This window comes from Mirounga angustirostris, unplaced genomic scaffold (genome assembly GCF_029215605.1).
Source record: "Mirounga angustirostris isolate CCGP_5_RB_7025 unplaced genomic scaffold, mMirAng1.0.hap1 SCAF_16, whole genome shotgun sequence".
NCBI classification, from domain to species: Eukaryota; Metazoa; Chordata; class Mammalia; order Carnivora; family Phocidae; genus Mirounga; species Mirounga angustirostris.
This window is the reverse complement of record NW_026991724.1, coordinates 44,655,981-44,671,634: the sequence shown is the minus strand read 5'-3', so window position 1 is coordinate 44,671,634 and position 15,654 is coordinate 44,655,981. Positions and strand designations below refer to the sequence as shown.

Below are 15,654 nucleotides of genomic sequence, written 5' to 3'. Positions count from 1 at the left end.
ACCAGTATCTGAACTGGTGGGCACCTTGCCCTTTAACTTGTGGAATCTGATGTTAACTCCAGGTAGTGTCAGAATTAAGTTAAAGTGTAAGACATCCATTTGTTGTCAGAAAATTTGTGCAGGCCACAATACTGAAATAACCCTGTTGATTTCATCCCAATTTAGCCCCCAGAACACTGATAATAACTTAACTCCCTCAATTAGGAATGAAAGTAAAGGTCTCTTCTCACAGGAAGATTATGTGTAAGAGAAAAGACCAAGTTACCAAAAGTGGGCTGTCCTCAGTATATTAACCCAACCAGATCATCATAAAGTAAACAAGACTCAATCCCTACTACACAGAAGTTCCAATCATCTTTTTAGTATCTCACACTTAAAAATGATCAGTAAGCCATTGTTTATCAGACATTTGAGAAACGTTTTTTAACATGAAGAGCCCAAAAGAGAAAAAAGTACCTGTGAAAGAAACAATCAATGCAAGGAACAGAAGAAAATGTCAAAACATGTAAGGAATAACCTCAGAGAGCTAACAATTAAACAGGCAGAAGATGCTAAATAAAGGAACACTAAGAAAACACACACAAACAAAGTTCTTAGAAACTGAAAATACAATAATGAAAAAAAATATTTTTAAAAACCCCAAAAGTTCCTGTCTAAACTTGGAATGTGCACAAAATTCTGGCTTCGTTTCTCAATTGGCCCTGGAGAAATTATAGAGAATTTGGTTTTATATGGAACTGATGCAAACTGTGAAATATTCTAGGGAGATTGAAGACTGGTACAAACTTGTGTGTATTTGAGGGTGGAGGCTACTTGCCTGGAGAGATGGTAACAGAAGGCAAGGAGAGGCTGTCCTGGTAGTAAAGTCTTTAAACTCTGATTTAGCCTTTCCCTGAAATGCCTTGGGACCACTGTGGCCTGTGTGTTTACCATAGAAATTGGTGGCAACTGCTCAAGCAGCTGAGTAAGTAGGATAACCTAATGGTAAAGAAAAAGTCCTGCTGGACAGAAGAATATGGCTGACCACCTGCTCTCAGGCATCTGCTCTACCTTCTCAGCTATTAAAACCCCTAGAGTTGGTGGATTACAAAAAGGAAAGGCATACTCCTGTAGATGCTGCTGCTTTGTAAATGTTGAAAGATCAAACCCTGATGAGAAGAATTACCTGGTAGAGCAATAGCAAATAAAAGTTATCAGAGGTGAATCCTTAGGTCTCAGGGCTCGTCATTTTGAGCTCATCTCCTCCCATTTCTTAAATCTACCTGGAGGAACACAGACCTGGATCTATCTCTTGGCCCTTCCCCAGACACACTGCCAGACAGTGATTGATATCCTCTTGGGAACATGAACTCACAGGCCAAAATGGCCACACATCCGAGGGTGTAACTGTTGTTGAAATAAGACCACAACTACCATGATCATCTTGACAGATACAGAAAAACTGTAGAATGTGGCCAGCACCTATTTATGATAACTCGAGCAAAGGAGCACTGCAAATAGCTGAAACTTGGTAAAAGTTATCAGAACTACAGCAAAAACTGTAGTTAAGTGAAGAATTTTAGATATGCTCCCTATAAGATGGGGAAAAAGAAATGGATGCCCATTACCAATGTTACCAATTAAGACAGTCCTGGCTACCATTATAAGCAAGGAAATAATAAGTATGAGGATTGTAAGGGAAGAGATAAATCTAACAGTATGCAGATAATATAATGATCAAACTAGAAAAACAAAGAGAATAAAAAATTAACTTCAGTAAATTTGTTGGACTTCGAAGTTAAAGATCAACTTACAAAAATTAGTAATATTTTGAGTAACATTAGCAAGATGGTGGAATAGTAAGTGCTAGATTCTCCTGACTCCCACAAACACATCAACTCAACAGCAATACATGGATCAATTCCCTGTGTGAGAAATCTAGAAACTCGTTAAGAGAATCCTACATTCTAGGCAAGGGTGGAGCCAGCTATATCAAAACTAGTAGGAAAACTGGAGACACCTTCTCACCATGATCCCCATTCCTGGCATAGTGCCATACGACTGGGAGGAAATATCCAGCTTCTCCCTGAATACAAAAGAAGTTGGAGTGTATATCTAATGTCTCAACTTTTCTGAGGGCTGCCTAACTGACGTCTTGGAGGCTTGATTAGACCTGGCGTACCTTAGGCCCCTGGGGACTACAGAGAACAAAAGCACTGGTTTGAACTAGCATGCAGGCACTCACCACAGCTCCTTTCTCTGCTCAGTGCAGAGTGAGTGGGAGGAAAACTTCAGCTCCCAGCTTCTCCCTGGAGAAGGAAAGAGGTGGACTGTGTGTCAAACATTCCAACTTTTCTGGGGTTTGCCTAAGGGACTGGCACCTGTCTCAACAGTCTCAGAGTGCTGTTGGAACCCAGCAGATTCAAGATACCTGAGGGCCACCAAGAACAAAGAAGGTAGTTTGAACTAGCACACAAACTCACCATAGCTCCTCCTCCTGGCCTAGTGCAGAATGAATGGGTGGAAAACTCCACCTCCAACTCGCACCATCTCCTTGAGGATGAAAAGAGTTGGACCATGCATCCAATTTTCTAACTTCTTTGGAAGCTACCCAAGGGACTGGCTTCTATCTCACTATTTCAGGACCTGGCATACACTGGACCCCCAAGGACTACAGAAAACAAAGGCATATTTTAACTAGCATGAAGGCACCATAGCTCTTACAGCAAGTGGGAGAAAAACCCCAGCTCCCAGTTTCTTCCTATGGGGGGAAAGAGTGCATCAAATGTGTCAACTTTTCTGGGGATTACTTGAGAGACTGGTTTCTATCTTGGAGCCCTGGAGGGCCCTGGCATATTCTAGATACCTGGGAGCCACAGAGAAAAAAGAAGGCGAAGGTGATTCAAACTAGCATGCAAACACTTGACATAGCCCTTTTCCCCATTCTAGAGCAGAGCTGGCAGGCAAAACACGCCAGCTCCCACATTCTCTCTGGAAAGGAAAAGAAACTGGACCACACATCCAATGTTCTAATTTCTTCAGGAGCTACATGAGGCATTGGTGCTTGTTTCAGAGCATTGATGGGACTTGGCATACTCTAAACACCTGGAAGTCATTAATAAAGACAGTGGTTTAGACTAGCATGAACGTTTGAGAGGCTCACAGAAGCTCTGACTGGTGAAGGTCTTCTCTTCTACGAGGCTAATCCATAATGAACGGGACAAGTGGCATTTTTTTTTAACATGTAGATACCAACACAAAGAATCAAGAGAAGAAAATGAAGAAGTGGAGAAACATAATCCAAACAAAGAAACAAAATAAAGCTCCAGAAAATTACCCTAATGAAATGTAGGTAGAGGAATTACCTGACAGAATTTTAAATAACCATCATAAACATGCTCAATGAGCTCAGGAGAACAATGCATGAGGAAAGTGAGAATTCCAACCATGAGACAGAAAATTTAGGAAAAAAAAAAAAAAGAAATCTTGGAGCTGATGAATGCAATAACCAAACTGAAAATTTCAATAAATGGATTCAACATTCAACAGACTAGAGCAAGGAGAAGAAAGAATCAGTGAACTCAAAGACAGGTCTTTTGAAATAACCCAATCAAAGGAACAAAAAGAAAAGAGAATAAAAAAGAGTGAAGAAAGCTTAAGGTTCTTATGAGATACCACGGGATGGTCCAATATACACGTTATGGGAGTTAGAGGTAGAAGACAGAAAGAACAAGAAAACTTACTCAAATTAGTAATGGATGAAAACTCCCCAAATCTGGGTAAGGAAACGGATGTCCAGACTCAGGAAGCCAAAGTATTCCAAAAAAGATGTACACAAAGAAATCCACACTGAGACATCATTAGAATGTCTTTGTCAATAGTCAAAGGCAAAGAGGGTTGATTGTCTGGCTCAGCTGGAAGAGTGTGCAACTCTTGATCTTGGGGTTGTGAGTTTAAGACCCATGTTGGGGGTAGAGATTACTAAAAAAATAAATAAAAACTTCAAAGGAAAAGAGAATTTTGAAAGCATCAAGAGATGACAAATTGTCACGTACTAGGGAACACCCACAGGACTATGAACAGATTATTCAGCAAAATTCTGAAGGCTGGAAGGGAGCATGATGATATATTCCAAGTGGTGAAAGAAAAAAACTTGCCACTCAAGAACATTATACCCAGAAAGGCTGTTCTTCATGAACAAAGGAGAGAGACTTTTCCCAGACAAACAAAACCTGAGGGAGTTCATCACCACTAGACCTGCCTAAAGAAAGTTTTTCAACCTAAAACGAAAGGATGATAAACAGCAACATAAGGGAATAAAAAAAGTATAAAATCCTGTTTGCAAAGGCAAATATATAGACAAACATAGAATACTGTAATACTGTAACACTGGAGGGTAAATTACTTTTAATTCTAGTATAAAAGTGAAAAGGCAAAAGGATTATAAATAACTACACATAAAAATACGTTAATGGATACACTATGAATAGATTAAATTACAGCATCAGTAACAATATATGGGGGAATAAGAAGTGTTTTTGTATGTGATTGAAATTAAGTTCTCAGCTTAAAACATATTGTTACAAGATATTTTATGAAAGCCCCAGGATATCCACAAAGAAAATACTTATAGAGATTATAAAAAAGAAAAATAGAAAGGATTCAAAGCATATCAATACAAAAAAAAAATCAAAGAAACAAAAAGGAAGAAAAGAAAAAAGGACAAAAGAACTACAAGAACAGAAAAAAACAGGGGTGCCTGGGTGGCTCAGTCGTTAAGCGTCTGCCTTCGGCTCGGGTCATGATCCCAGGGTCCTGGGATGGAGCCCCGCATCGGGCTCCCTGCTCAGCGGGAAGCCTGCTTCTCCCTCTCCCACTCCCCCTGCTTGTGTTCCCTCTCTCGCTGTGTCTCTCTCTGTCAAATAAATAAATAAAATCTTAAAAAAAAAAAAGAACAGAAAAACGACAAATAGCAACAGTAAATCCTTTCCTATCAATAGTAACTTTAAACGTAGTGGATTAAACTTCCCAAAGTGGCTGAATGGATAAAACAAGATCCAACTATATGCCGTCCTCAAGAGACCCACTTTAGATTTAAGGACACACATAGCGGCTAAAAGTGAAGAGATGGAAAAAGATATTCCATGTAAATGGTAACCTAAAGACAGCTAGGGTGGCTATACTTATATCTGACAAAACAGGCTTTAAGTAAAAAACAGTCACAAGAGACGCAGAAGGACATTATATAATGATAAAAAGGTCAACTCACCAGGAAGATACAGCAATTATAAATATATACACACCCAACATCAGAGCACTTACATATATAAAGCAAACACGGACAAAACTAAAGTGAGACACAGACAAAAATAATTGGACACTTCAATGGCCTACTTGCAATAATAGATAAAACCACCAGACAGAAAATGAACAGTGACTTGAATACTACCATAGATCAAATGGACCTAACAGACCTATATAGAACATTTCACTCAGTAGTAGCAGGATACATTCTTATCAAACACACATGGAATATTCTCCAGAACAGATCATATATTAGGTCACAAAACAAGTCTTTCAAGAAATTTATTAAGAAGAATGAAATCATACCAAGTATCTTTTCTGACCACAGTGAATGAAACTAGAAATCAACAGCAGAATGAAAACTGGAAAATTCACAAATATGTTGAAATTAAACAATACACTTTTGAATAAGCAATTGGTCAAAAAGAGAGAAATTGGAAATAGAATTAGAAAATATCTTGAGACAAACAAAACGTACTTATGAGATGAAGAAAAAGCAGTACAAAGAGGGAAGTTCCTACATTAAAAAAGAAGAAAAATCACAAATATATGACCTTACACCTCAAGAAACAAACTAAACCCAAAGTTGGCATAAGGAAGGAAATAATAAAGATTAGAGCAGATATAAACAAAATAGAATAGAAAAATAACAGGAAAAAAATCAATGAAACTCACAGTTGGTTTACTGAAAAAAATTGATAAACTTTTAGTTAGAGTAAGAAAAAAAGAGGAAACTCAAAATAAAAAATGAAGAGACACTATAACTGATGTTACAGAAATGAAGAGGATCATCAAGAGGCTAATATGAACAATTATACACCATGAAAGTGGATAACCTGGAAGAAATAGATAAAGTCCTAGAAATATGTAACCTACCAAGGCTGAATCATGAAGAAACAGGAAGTCTGAATAGACTATAACCTAGTAAGGACATTAACTCACAATAAAAAATCTCTCAACATGGGACGCCTGGGTGGCTCAGTCAGTTAATCGTCTGCCTTCGGCTCCGGTCATGATCCTGGGGTCCTGGGATTGAGCCCCATGTCAGGCTCCCTGCTCAGCTGGGAGTCTGCTTCTCCCTCTGCCTCCCCCCATGCTCTCTCTCTCAAATAAATAAATAAAATCTTAAAAAAAAAAAAACCACAAAAACTCTCAATAAAGAAAAGCCCAGGACCAGATGGCTTCATTGGTGAAGTCTACCGAACATTCAAATAATAATACTGCCAATCTGGGGGTGGAAGAGGGTTGCTAATCCTAAAACTCTTCCAAAAAACTGAAAAGAAGGGAACACATTCAAACTCATTACCCTCATGCCAAAGCCAAAGACACCATAAAAAAGAAAACAACAGGTCAATTCCGTAATGAATATTGATGCAAAACTCTCCACAAAATACTAGTAAACCAAATTCAACAGCACATGAAAAGGATCATATACCATGACCAAATGGAATTTATCCCTGGGATGCAAAGATAATCCAATATACAAAAATCAATTAATGTGATACACCACATTAAGAGAATGAAAGATTGGAGCACCTGGGTGGCTCAGTAGGTTAAGTGTCTAACTTTGGTTCAGGTCATGATCTCAGGGTCCTGGGATCGAGCCCCATGTTCGGCCCCGCGCTCAGTGGGGAGTCTGCTTTCTCTCTCCCTCTCCCTCCACTTGTGCTCTCTCTTTCTCTCTCAAATAAATAAAAAATCTTGTGAGAAAGGAGTCCATCAAAATCCTAAAGGAGAACACAGGCAGCAACCTCTTTGACCTCAGCCGAAGCAACTTCTTCCTAGAAACATCACCAAAGGCAAGGGAAGCAAGGGCAAAAATGAACTATTGGGACTTCATCAAGATAAAAAGCTTTTGCAAAGCAAAGGAAACAGTCAACAAAACCAAAAGGCAACCGACAGAATGGGAGAAGATATTTGCAAATGATGTATCAGATAAAGCACTGGTATCCAAAATCTATAAAGAACTCATCAAACTCAACACCCAAAGAACAAAGAATCCAATCAAGAAATGGGCAGAAGACATGAGCAGACATTTTTCCAAAGAAGACATCCAAATGGCCAACAGACACGTGAAAAAGTGCTCAACATCGCTCGGCATCAGGGAAATCCAAATCAAAACCTCAGTGAGATACCACCTCACACCAGTCAGAATGGCTAAAATTAACAAGTCAGGAATTAACAGATGTTGGCGGGGATGCGGAGAAAGGGGAACCCTCCTACACTGTTGGTGGGAATGCAAGCTGGTGCAGCCACTCTGGAAAACAGTATGGAGGTTCCTCAAAAAGTTGAAAATAGAGCTACCATATGATCCAGTAATTGCACTACTGGGTATTTACCCCAAAGATACAAAAGTAGGTATCCGAAAGGGTACGTGCACCCTGATGTTTATAGCAGCAATGTCCACAATAGCCAAACTGTGGAAAGAGCCAAGATGTCCATCGACAGATGAATGGATAAAGAAGATGTGGTATATATATACAATGGAATATTATGCAGCCATCAAAAGGAATGAGATCTTGCCATTTGCAACGACGTGGATGGAACTGGAGGGTATAATGTTGAGCGAAATAAGTCAAACAGAGAAAGACATGTATCATATGACCTCACTGACATGAGGAATTCTTAATCGCAGGAAACAAACTGAGGGTTGCTGGAGTGGGGAGTGGGGTGGGAGGGATGGGGTGACTGGGTGATAAGACACTGGGGAGGGTATGTGCTCTGGTAAGCGCTGTGAATTGTGCAAAACTATTGAATCTCAGATCTGTACCTCTGAAACAAATAATGCAATATATGTTAAGAAAAAAAAAAAGAAGAAGAAGAAGAAGGTAGCAGGAGGGGAAGAATGAAGGGGGGGAAATCGGAGGGGTAGACGAACCATGAGAGACGATGGACTCTGAAAAACAAACAGGGTTCTAGAGGGGAGGGGGGTGGGAGGATGGGTTAGCCTGGTGATGGGTATTAAAGAGGGCACATTCTGCATGGAGCACTGGGTGTTGTGCACAAACAATGAATCATGGAACACTACATCTAAAACTAATGATGTAATGTATGGGGATTAACATAATAAAAAAAATTTTTAATAAATAAATAAATAATCTTAAAAAAAGAATGAAAGATAAAAATTATATGATCATCTCAACAGATGCAGAAAAAGCATTTGATAAAATTCAACACCTTTTCATGATGAAAAGCTCTCAACAAACTAATAACATGGATATTACCTCAACATAATAAAGGCCACATATAAAAAGCCCACAGCTAATATCAAAGAAAAAAACTCAAAGCTTTCCCTCTAAGATCATGAAGGAAAAATGCCCACTCTTGCCACTTCTACATCTGGTATACAGAAAACTCTAAAGACTTCATGTAAAAACTGTTAGAACTTACAAACCATTAAATTAGGTTTTCAGTTTTCAGTTGCAGAATACAAAATCAATATACAAAAATTAGTTGTGTTTCTTTATACTAACAATAACCTGAAAAAGAAATTAGAAAAACAATCCCATTTATAATAGCATCAAAAGGAAAATTTTTGTATTTTTTGTATCCACAAAATACCTAGGAAAACACATAACCAACGAGGTAAGAGACTTGTACAATGAAAACTGCAAAACACTGATGGAAGAAATTAAAGATACACAAGATGATGGAAAGATATTCTGTGCTCATGGATTGGAAGAATATTGTAAAAATGTCCATATTCCCAAAACAATCTACTGATTCAATGCAATCCCTATCAAAATCCCAATGGCATTTTCTATAGAAATAGAAAAAACAATCCAATGAGCCAAAATAATCTTTAGAAAGTACAACAAAGCTGGAGGCTTCACATTTCCTGATCCCAAAATATATCATAAAGCTGCGGTAATTAAAACAGAATGGTGGGTGCCTGGGTGGCTCAGTTGGTTAAGCAACTGCCTTCAGCTCAGGTCATGATCCCAGAGTCCTGGGATCGAGTCCCGCGTTGGGGGAGCCTGCTTCTCCCTCTCCCACTCCCCCTGCTTGTGTTCCCTCTCTCGCTGTGTGTCTCTCTGTCAAATAAATAAATAAAATCTTTAAAAAAAAACAAAAAACAGAATGGTACTGGGCGCCTGGGTGGCTCAGTCGTTAAGCGTCTGCCTTCGGCTCAGGTCATGATCCTAGGGTCCTGGAATCGAGCCCCGCATCAGGCTCCCTGCTCAGCGGGAAGCCTGCTTCTCCCTCTCCCACTCCCTCTGCTTGTGTTCCCTCTCTCGCTGTGTCTCTCTTTGTCAAATAAATAAATAAAATCTTTAAAAAAAAAAAAACCAGAATGGTACTAGCATAAAGACATACACATAAGTTAATAGAACAGAAGAAAACAAATAAATTCACGTATACACAGTCAATTAATATGCAACAAAGGTGCCAAAACTATAACAGAGAAGGGAAAGTCTGTTTAACAAACGATGACGGGAAAACTGAACATCCACATGCAAAAGAAAGAAATTTGACCCTTATCTTATACCATACAGAAAAATTACCTCAAAATGCATTAAAGACTTAAACATGAGACCTGACTGTAAAGCTTCACATAGGGGAAAAGTTTCGTGACACTGGTCTTAGTGATGATTTCAGGATATGACACCAAAAGCAAAACAGACATACAGGACTACATCAAATTTAAAAGCTTATGCACAGTAAAGGAAACAAAAGAGTGAAAAGGCAACTTATGGAACAGGAGAAAATATATGCCAACCATGTATCTGATAGTGGTTAATTTCTAAAATATGTAAGCAAAAGAACTAATAACCTGATTAAAAAATGAATAAGAGTGTGAGTAGACGTTTTTCCAAAGAAAATGTACAAATGGCCAAGCAGTATGAAAAATGCTCAAAATCTCTAATCATTACAGAAACCTAAATCAAAACCATGAAGAAACATTGCCTATTGCTTTTAGGATGGCTGTCATTAAAACAAACAAACAAAAAAGACAAGTAACAAATGTTGGTGAGGATGCAAAGAAATTGGAACTCTTGGGGCACCTGGGTGGCTCAGATGGTTTATTGTCTGCCTTCAGCTCCGGTCATGATCCCAGGGTCCTGGGATGGAGCCCCATGTCAGGCTCCCAGCTCGGCAGGGAGTCTGCTTCTCCCTCTCCCCCTGCTTGTGCTCTCTGTCTCTCTCTCTCTCAAATAAATAAACAAAATCTTAAAAAAAAAAAAAAAAAAAGAGGGGCGCCTGGGTGGCTCAGTCGGTTAAGCGGCTGCCTTCGGCTCAGGTCATGATTCCAGGGTCCTGGGATCGAGCCCCACGTCAGGCTCCCTGCTTAGTGGAGTGTCTGCTTCTCCCTCTCCCTCTGCCTGCCTCTCTGCCTACTTGTGCTCTCTCTCTCTCTGTCAAATAAATAAATAAAATCTTTAATAAATAAATAAATAAAAAGAAAGAAAGAAAGATATTGGAACTCCTGTACACTACTGGTGGAAATGCAAAATGGTGCAGCCATGGAAAACAGTATGGAGAGGTTCCTAAAAAATTAACAACAGAAATTATATGATCCATGAATCCCACTTCTCGGTATTTATACAAAAGAATTGAAATCAGGATCTTGAAGAGATATTAGCACTCATTTGTTCCCTGCAGTACTACTCATAATAGTCAAGATATGAAAACAACCCAAATTCACAGACGGATGAGTCTGTGGATAAAGAAAATGTGGTATATACTTAGAATGGAATACTATTCAGCTTTAAAAAAGAAGGAAATCCTACCATATGTGATAACATGGATGAAACTAGAAGACACTAACCTACATGAAATAAGCCAGTTACAGGACAAAGACAGCATTATTTGACTTATATGAGATATCTAAAAAGAGCAAAACTCATAGAAGCAAGAGTAGTCACCAAAGGCTGGGGTTATAGGGAAACGAGCAGTTGCTAATCAACTAGTATAAAGCTTTAATTATGCAAGGCAAATAATTGCTAGAGATCTGCTATACAATACTGTGCCTAAAGTTAACAATATTGTAGTATACACTTAAAAATCTCTTGAGGGTAGATCTCATGTTAAATGATCTTATCACACTTAAATTTTTTTAAAGATGTTATTTATTTGAGAGAGCTTGTTTGGAGGTTCTAGCAGGGGAGCGCAGCTACTCGTATACCCTTGACCGAAGAACGGTCCTCCTCTATTGGGGAAGGTCGTCCTCTTCAACCGAGCGCGCAGCTTCGGGAGGGACGCACATGGAGCGGTGAGGGAGGAAGGGGACACCCGCCTAGCCAGCCAGATCAGCCAAATCAACCCTGGCGATCAATGGGGTGACAGATGTCGCAGCCAGATCGCCCTCACATCCATAAAGATGTTATTTATTTGAAAGAGAGAGGGACAATGAGTATGAGCAGGGGGGAGGGGCAGAAGGAGAAGCAGACTCCCCACCGAGCAGGGAGCTGGACATGAGGCTTGATCCCAGGATCCTGAGATCATGACCTGAGCCAAAGGCAGACGCTCAACCAACTGAGCCATCCAGGTGCCCCTCACAATTAAATTTAAAAAGAAAGAAAGAATAAAAAGCAGTTGTAAGAATTTACACGCTACCAGCAGCTTGAGGGTGCTGCTCCACATTCTCATTTATTCTTTCTAATGTCAGACTTAAATTTTTGCCCACGTTACAGGTGACATAATGGTATCCCACTGCATTTTCAATTTGTATTTCCCTGATAACTAATAAAATTAAACTCTTTTTTTCCCATGTTAAAAAAAAAGCTAATAGTATTTCTCTGTACCAACAATACCAATTAGAAAACTGTAGATGCTCACAATAGCAACACAATCTACTTGAAAAATCTAGAAAGTAACTACACAAAGAACAAAAAATTGCTATGGAGAGTAACAGTTATAACACACATCCTGGGTTTTGTTTTTGGGCTAAGTATAGTTTTGGTTCTGGTTTGTGCAAGGCTGGTAAGTTATAGTGATTAGGAATCTGATTGTGGTAATTTCTATAGGGATAATAGAAATCTGTTCCAGTTATCTGGGGATCCCTTCATTCTCTGTTAAGTGAGATGACAGAGAATCTGGATTGTTATCTTCCCTGTGGGTCTGTTTATAATATTTTGTGCCTCCTGGAAAGGAAAAAAAAATCTTGGGAGATCTGCATTGGTGAGTTCTTTAGTTCTTTGTTTATTCTATCTTATGGCTAAATTGTAAAACTAAAGTTGTACCTACAGTTGAGAAAAGCTTTTTTTGTTGTTTTATCTTGAAGCTTTTTTTTTGAGATGTAACTGACAAAAAAACTTTTACCTAATAACAGGGTGTGAAATATTTTCCTACTTCCAGAAAGTATTAATAAACTTAATTATGAAGGGTCATAACTTAAAGGAGCTCACACCAAAAGCACATGCAACCAAAGAAAAAATAGATAAACTGGATCTCGTCAAAATTAAAAACTTGTGCTTCAAAGGACAAAATCAAGAGAGTGAAAACACACCTACTAAATGGGAAAAAATACTCACAAATCATAAAGTTGATAAGACTTCTATCTAGAATATATAATTAACTCAGAAATTCAATAATAAAAAGACAACCCAATTAAAAATGGACAAAATCATTACCTATCATCTCCTCACCTGAACAAAGGCCTCTTGTCAGCTCTCTTTCAACCATCCAGGGTTCTTTTCCTTGTTCCAATAAGGAAATCACAGCTGGCTTAGAATTGGAAAGTCCTGATGACAAAAAAAGACATGGACATTGTTACGCTGTGGGTGTCCCAGAAATCAGATCCAGTCCCTTGGTGACCAAGAAAATGATGCCACTATAGGAAGGACCAGAGAAAAGATGAAGATGAAGCTTCAACCCACTGGAGCTGCTCATTTCATACACGTCCATTCTGTTCCAACTCAAACCATTCCTTGAGGAACAGGGAGCAGAAATTTAGCTGGTTACTTGAAACAAATAATTCATAATGGAGAAAGGAGACATTCCCAACGGTAGACTCTGAATTTGGGGGGATAGTTATCCTTACCCACTGAAACCAGGTTGCTGAAATTCTCCAACATCACTTCTTTGTATAAATTCATCTGACCCGAGTCCAGGCATTCCCATTCCTCCTGAGAGAAGTTTATAGATACATCCCTGAACATCATTGACCCCTGAAACAACAAACATGCTTTCACAGTGGAAGGAGATTAAAAAAAAAAAAAAGATGGTAATAGAGATGGTGGTAGAGCTTATTAAGCAAATTGAAGGGGCTGGAACTCTATTATATTAGTAGAAGACATATCTTTTGTGTACAGAGGGATACATCAAGGAACATGCAAGTAAACATTTCCTATGTCATAAAATAGCAAGCATACAGCTCAATGCTCCATGCCTGGCTATAGTGAAATGTGCATATATGTGAATCCTTCCCCGTTCCCATATTTTCCTTTTAAGACCCAGAAGAGAGAACAATGTGATGTACTTTAAAAAAACATATTATGGGGGGGGGGGGGTGCCTGGGTGGCTCAGTTATTAAGCGTCTGCCTTCGGCTTGGGTCATGGTCCCAGGGTCCTGGGATCAGGCCCCACATCGGGCTCCTGGCTCGGCAGGGGGCCTGCTTCTCCCTCTCTCACTCCCCCTGCTTGTGTTCCCTCTCTTGCTATGTCTCTGTCAAATAAATGAATAAAATCTTTAAAAAAAAAAAATCTTATGGGGGGCGCCTGGGTGGCTCAGTCTTTAAGCATCTGCCTTCGGCTCAGGTCATGATCCCAGGGTCCTGGGATCGAGCCCCACATCGGGCTCCTTGCTCGGCAGGCAGCCTGCTTCTCCGTCTCCTACTCACCCTGCTTGTGGTGTTCCCTCTCTGTCAAATAAATAAATAAAATCTTATTAAAAAAAATCTTATTATACATTTTGGAGTAAAATTTCAGAGTATTAAGGAAAAATAGAACTTTCTAAAAGCTTCCAGGAAGAAAACATGGATCATATAAAAATTTTCAGGAATTAAAATCTCAGTGGACTTTTCAACAGCACCACTTGAAGTAAGAAAAAAAAAGTGATTCCCTTAATATTACAAAGGAAAATTAATTCTGGCCTAGCATATCTTAAAAAAAATAGCAATGTAGGAATATGAATTAGAAATATAGGAAAAAAGGGGCACCTGGGTGGCTCAGTCAGTTAGGTATCTACCTTCAGCTCAGGTCATGATCTCAGGGTCCTGGGATCGAGGCCCACATCGAATGCCCTGCTCAGTGGGGAGTCTGCTTCTCCCTCTTCCTCTCCCTCTGCCTCTAACCCCACTCGTGCTCTCTCTCAAATAAATAAAACCTTAAAAAAAAAAAAAGAAATATAGGAAAAAGGGCACCTGGCTGGCTCAGTCAGTGTGGAGTGAGCACTTCTTGATCTCAGGGTTGTGAATTTGAGCCCCACATTGGCTGTAGAGATTACTTAAAAATTAAATTAAAAAAAAATAAAAAGAAATATAGGAAAAGTGCCAAGAGAAACTGAAAAAAATTTGAGGGTAGCCACCTAGGGGGGTGGGATTAGGTACTGGGACAAAGCCCCGCCATTTTTCATTAAGTCTTCTAAAATTTCTTGAATTTTTTAAATACAAAATTGGTTAAACATTAATTTAAAATATCACCATTGGGGTGCCTGAATGGTACAGTCAGTTAAGTCAGTTAACTCTTGGTTTTGGCTCAGGTCATGATCTTGGGGTTGTGAGACAGAGCCCCACGCTGGGCTCCTTGTGCAGAACGGAGTCTGCTTCAGATCCTCTCTCCCTCTCCCTCTGTCCCTCCTGCTCGTGCTCTCTCTCTCTCTCAAATACATAAATCTTTGAAAAATAAATAAGTAAAATATCACCATCTTAGACAAGAGTATAACTTAAATTTCTTGAAAATTACAGTTCTCTTATGACTGTTGTAAGAATTATTCCCTATTAACATAAATTCTTTAACTTTTATAATTTTACTGGTGGCAGAATTTTCCACAATATAAACATTACTGAAAAAAAACCTTTCAAAATCTTAAAAAAAAAAAAAAAAAAAAGGGTGGGGGGCGCCTGGGTGGCTCAGATGGTTAAGCGTCTGCCTTCGGCTCAGGTCATGGTCCCAGGGTTCTGGGATTGAGCCCCACATTGGGCTCCCTGCTCAGCGGGGAGCCTGCTTCTCCCTCTCCCTCTGCCTCTCCCCTGCTCATGCTCTCTCTCTCTCTATCTCTGTCTCACATGGAATAAATAAAATCTTAAAAAAAAAAACAACAAAAAAAACCACCTTTCACTTCAGCCATTTTGTTAGGCAAAATCCTTAAGATCCTTTCCAGATATGGTCTTCCCTCTCATACCTTTCCCTATGCAGCTCTACCATTTTGCTGTTCCTGAATTGCATTCTTTATAGTAAAACTGTGATCAGATATGTAGTACTTTCCTG

The 15,654-nt window shown here is 39.2% G+C and overlaps 1 protein-coding gene across 6 annotated transcripts in view; it reads right to left on the bottom strand.

Annotated features, from left to right (window-relative positions):
- The window catches only part of ZNF829 (zinc finger protein 829), a 29,906-nt gene that overhangs the window by 8,210 nt on the left and 6,042 nt on the right, over positions 1 to 15,654 (bottom strand). For 3 of the 6 annotated variants that reach the window (XM_064581403.1, XM_064581402.1, XM_064581401.1), the window contains exons 3-4: positions 13,268 to 13,394; positions 12,873 to 12,968 (exon numbers count right to left, since the gene is read on the bottom strand). In XM_064581403.1, the coding sequence (XP_064437473.1) occupies positions 12,873 to 12,968; positions 13,268 to 13,394 (223 nt within the window). Of the gene's footprint in view, positions 1 to 2,224; positions 2,289 to 12,872; positions 12,969 to 13,267; positions 13,395 to 15,654 lie in introns of those variants that run through there. The other 3 variants (XM_064581405.1, XM_064581406.1, XM_064581404.1) reach the window with 3 other exon arrangements.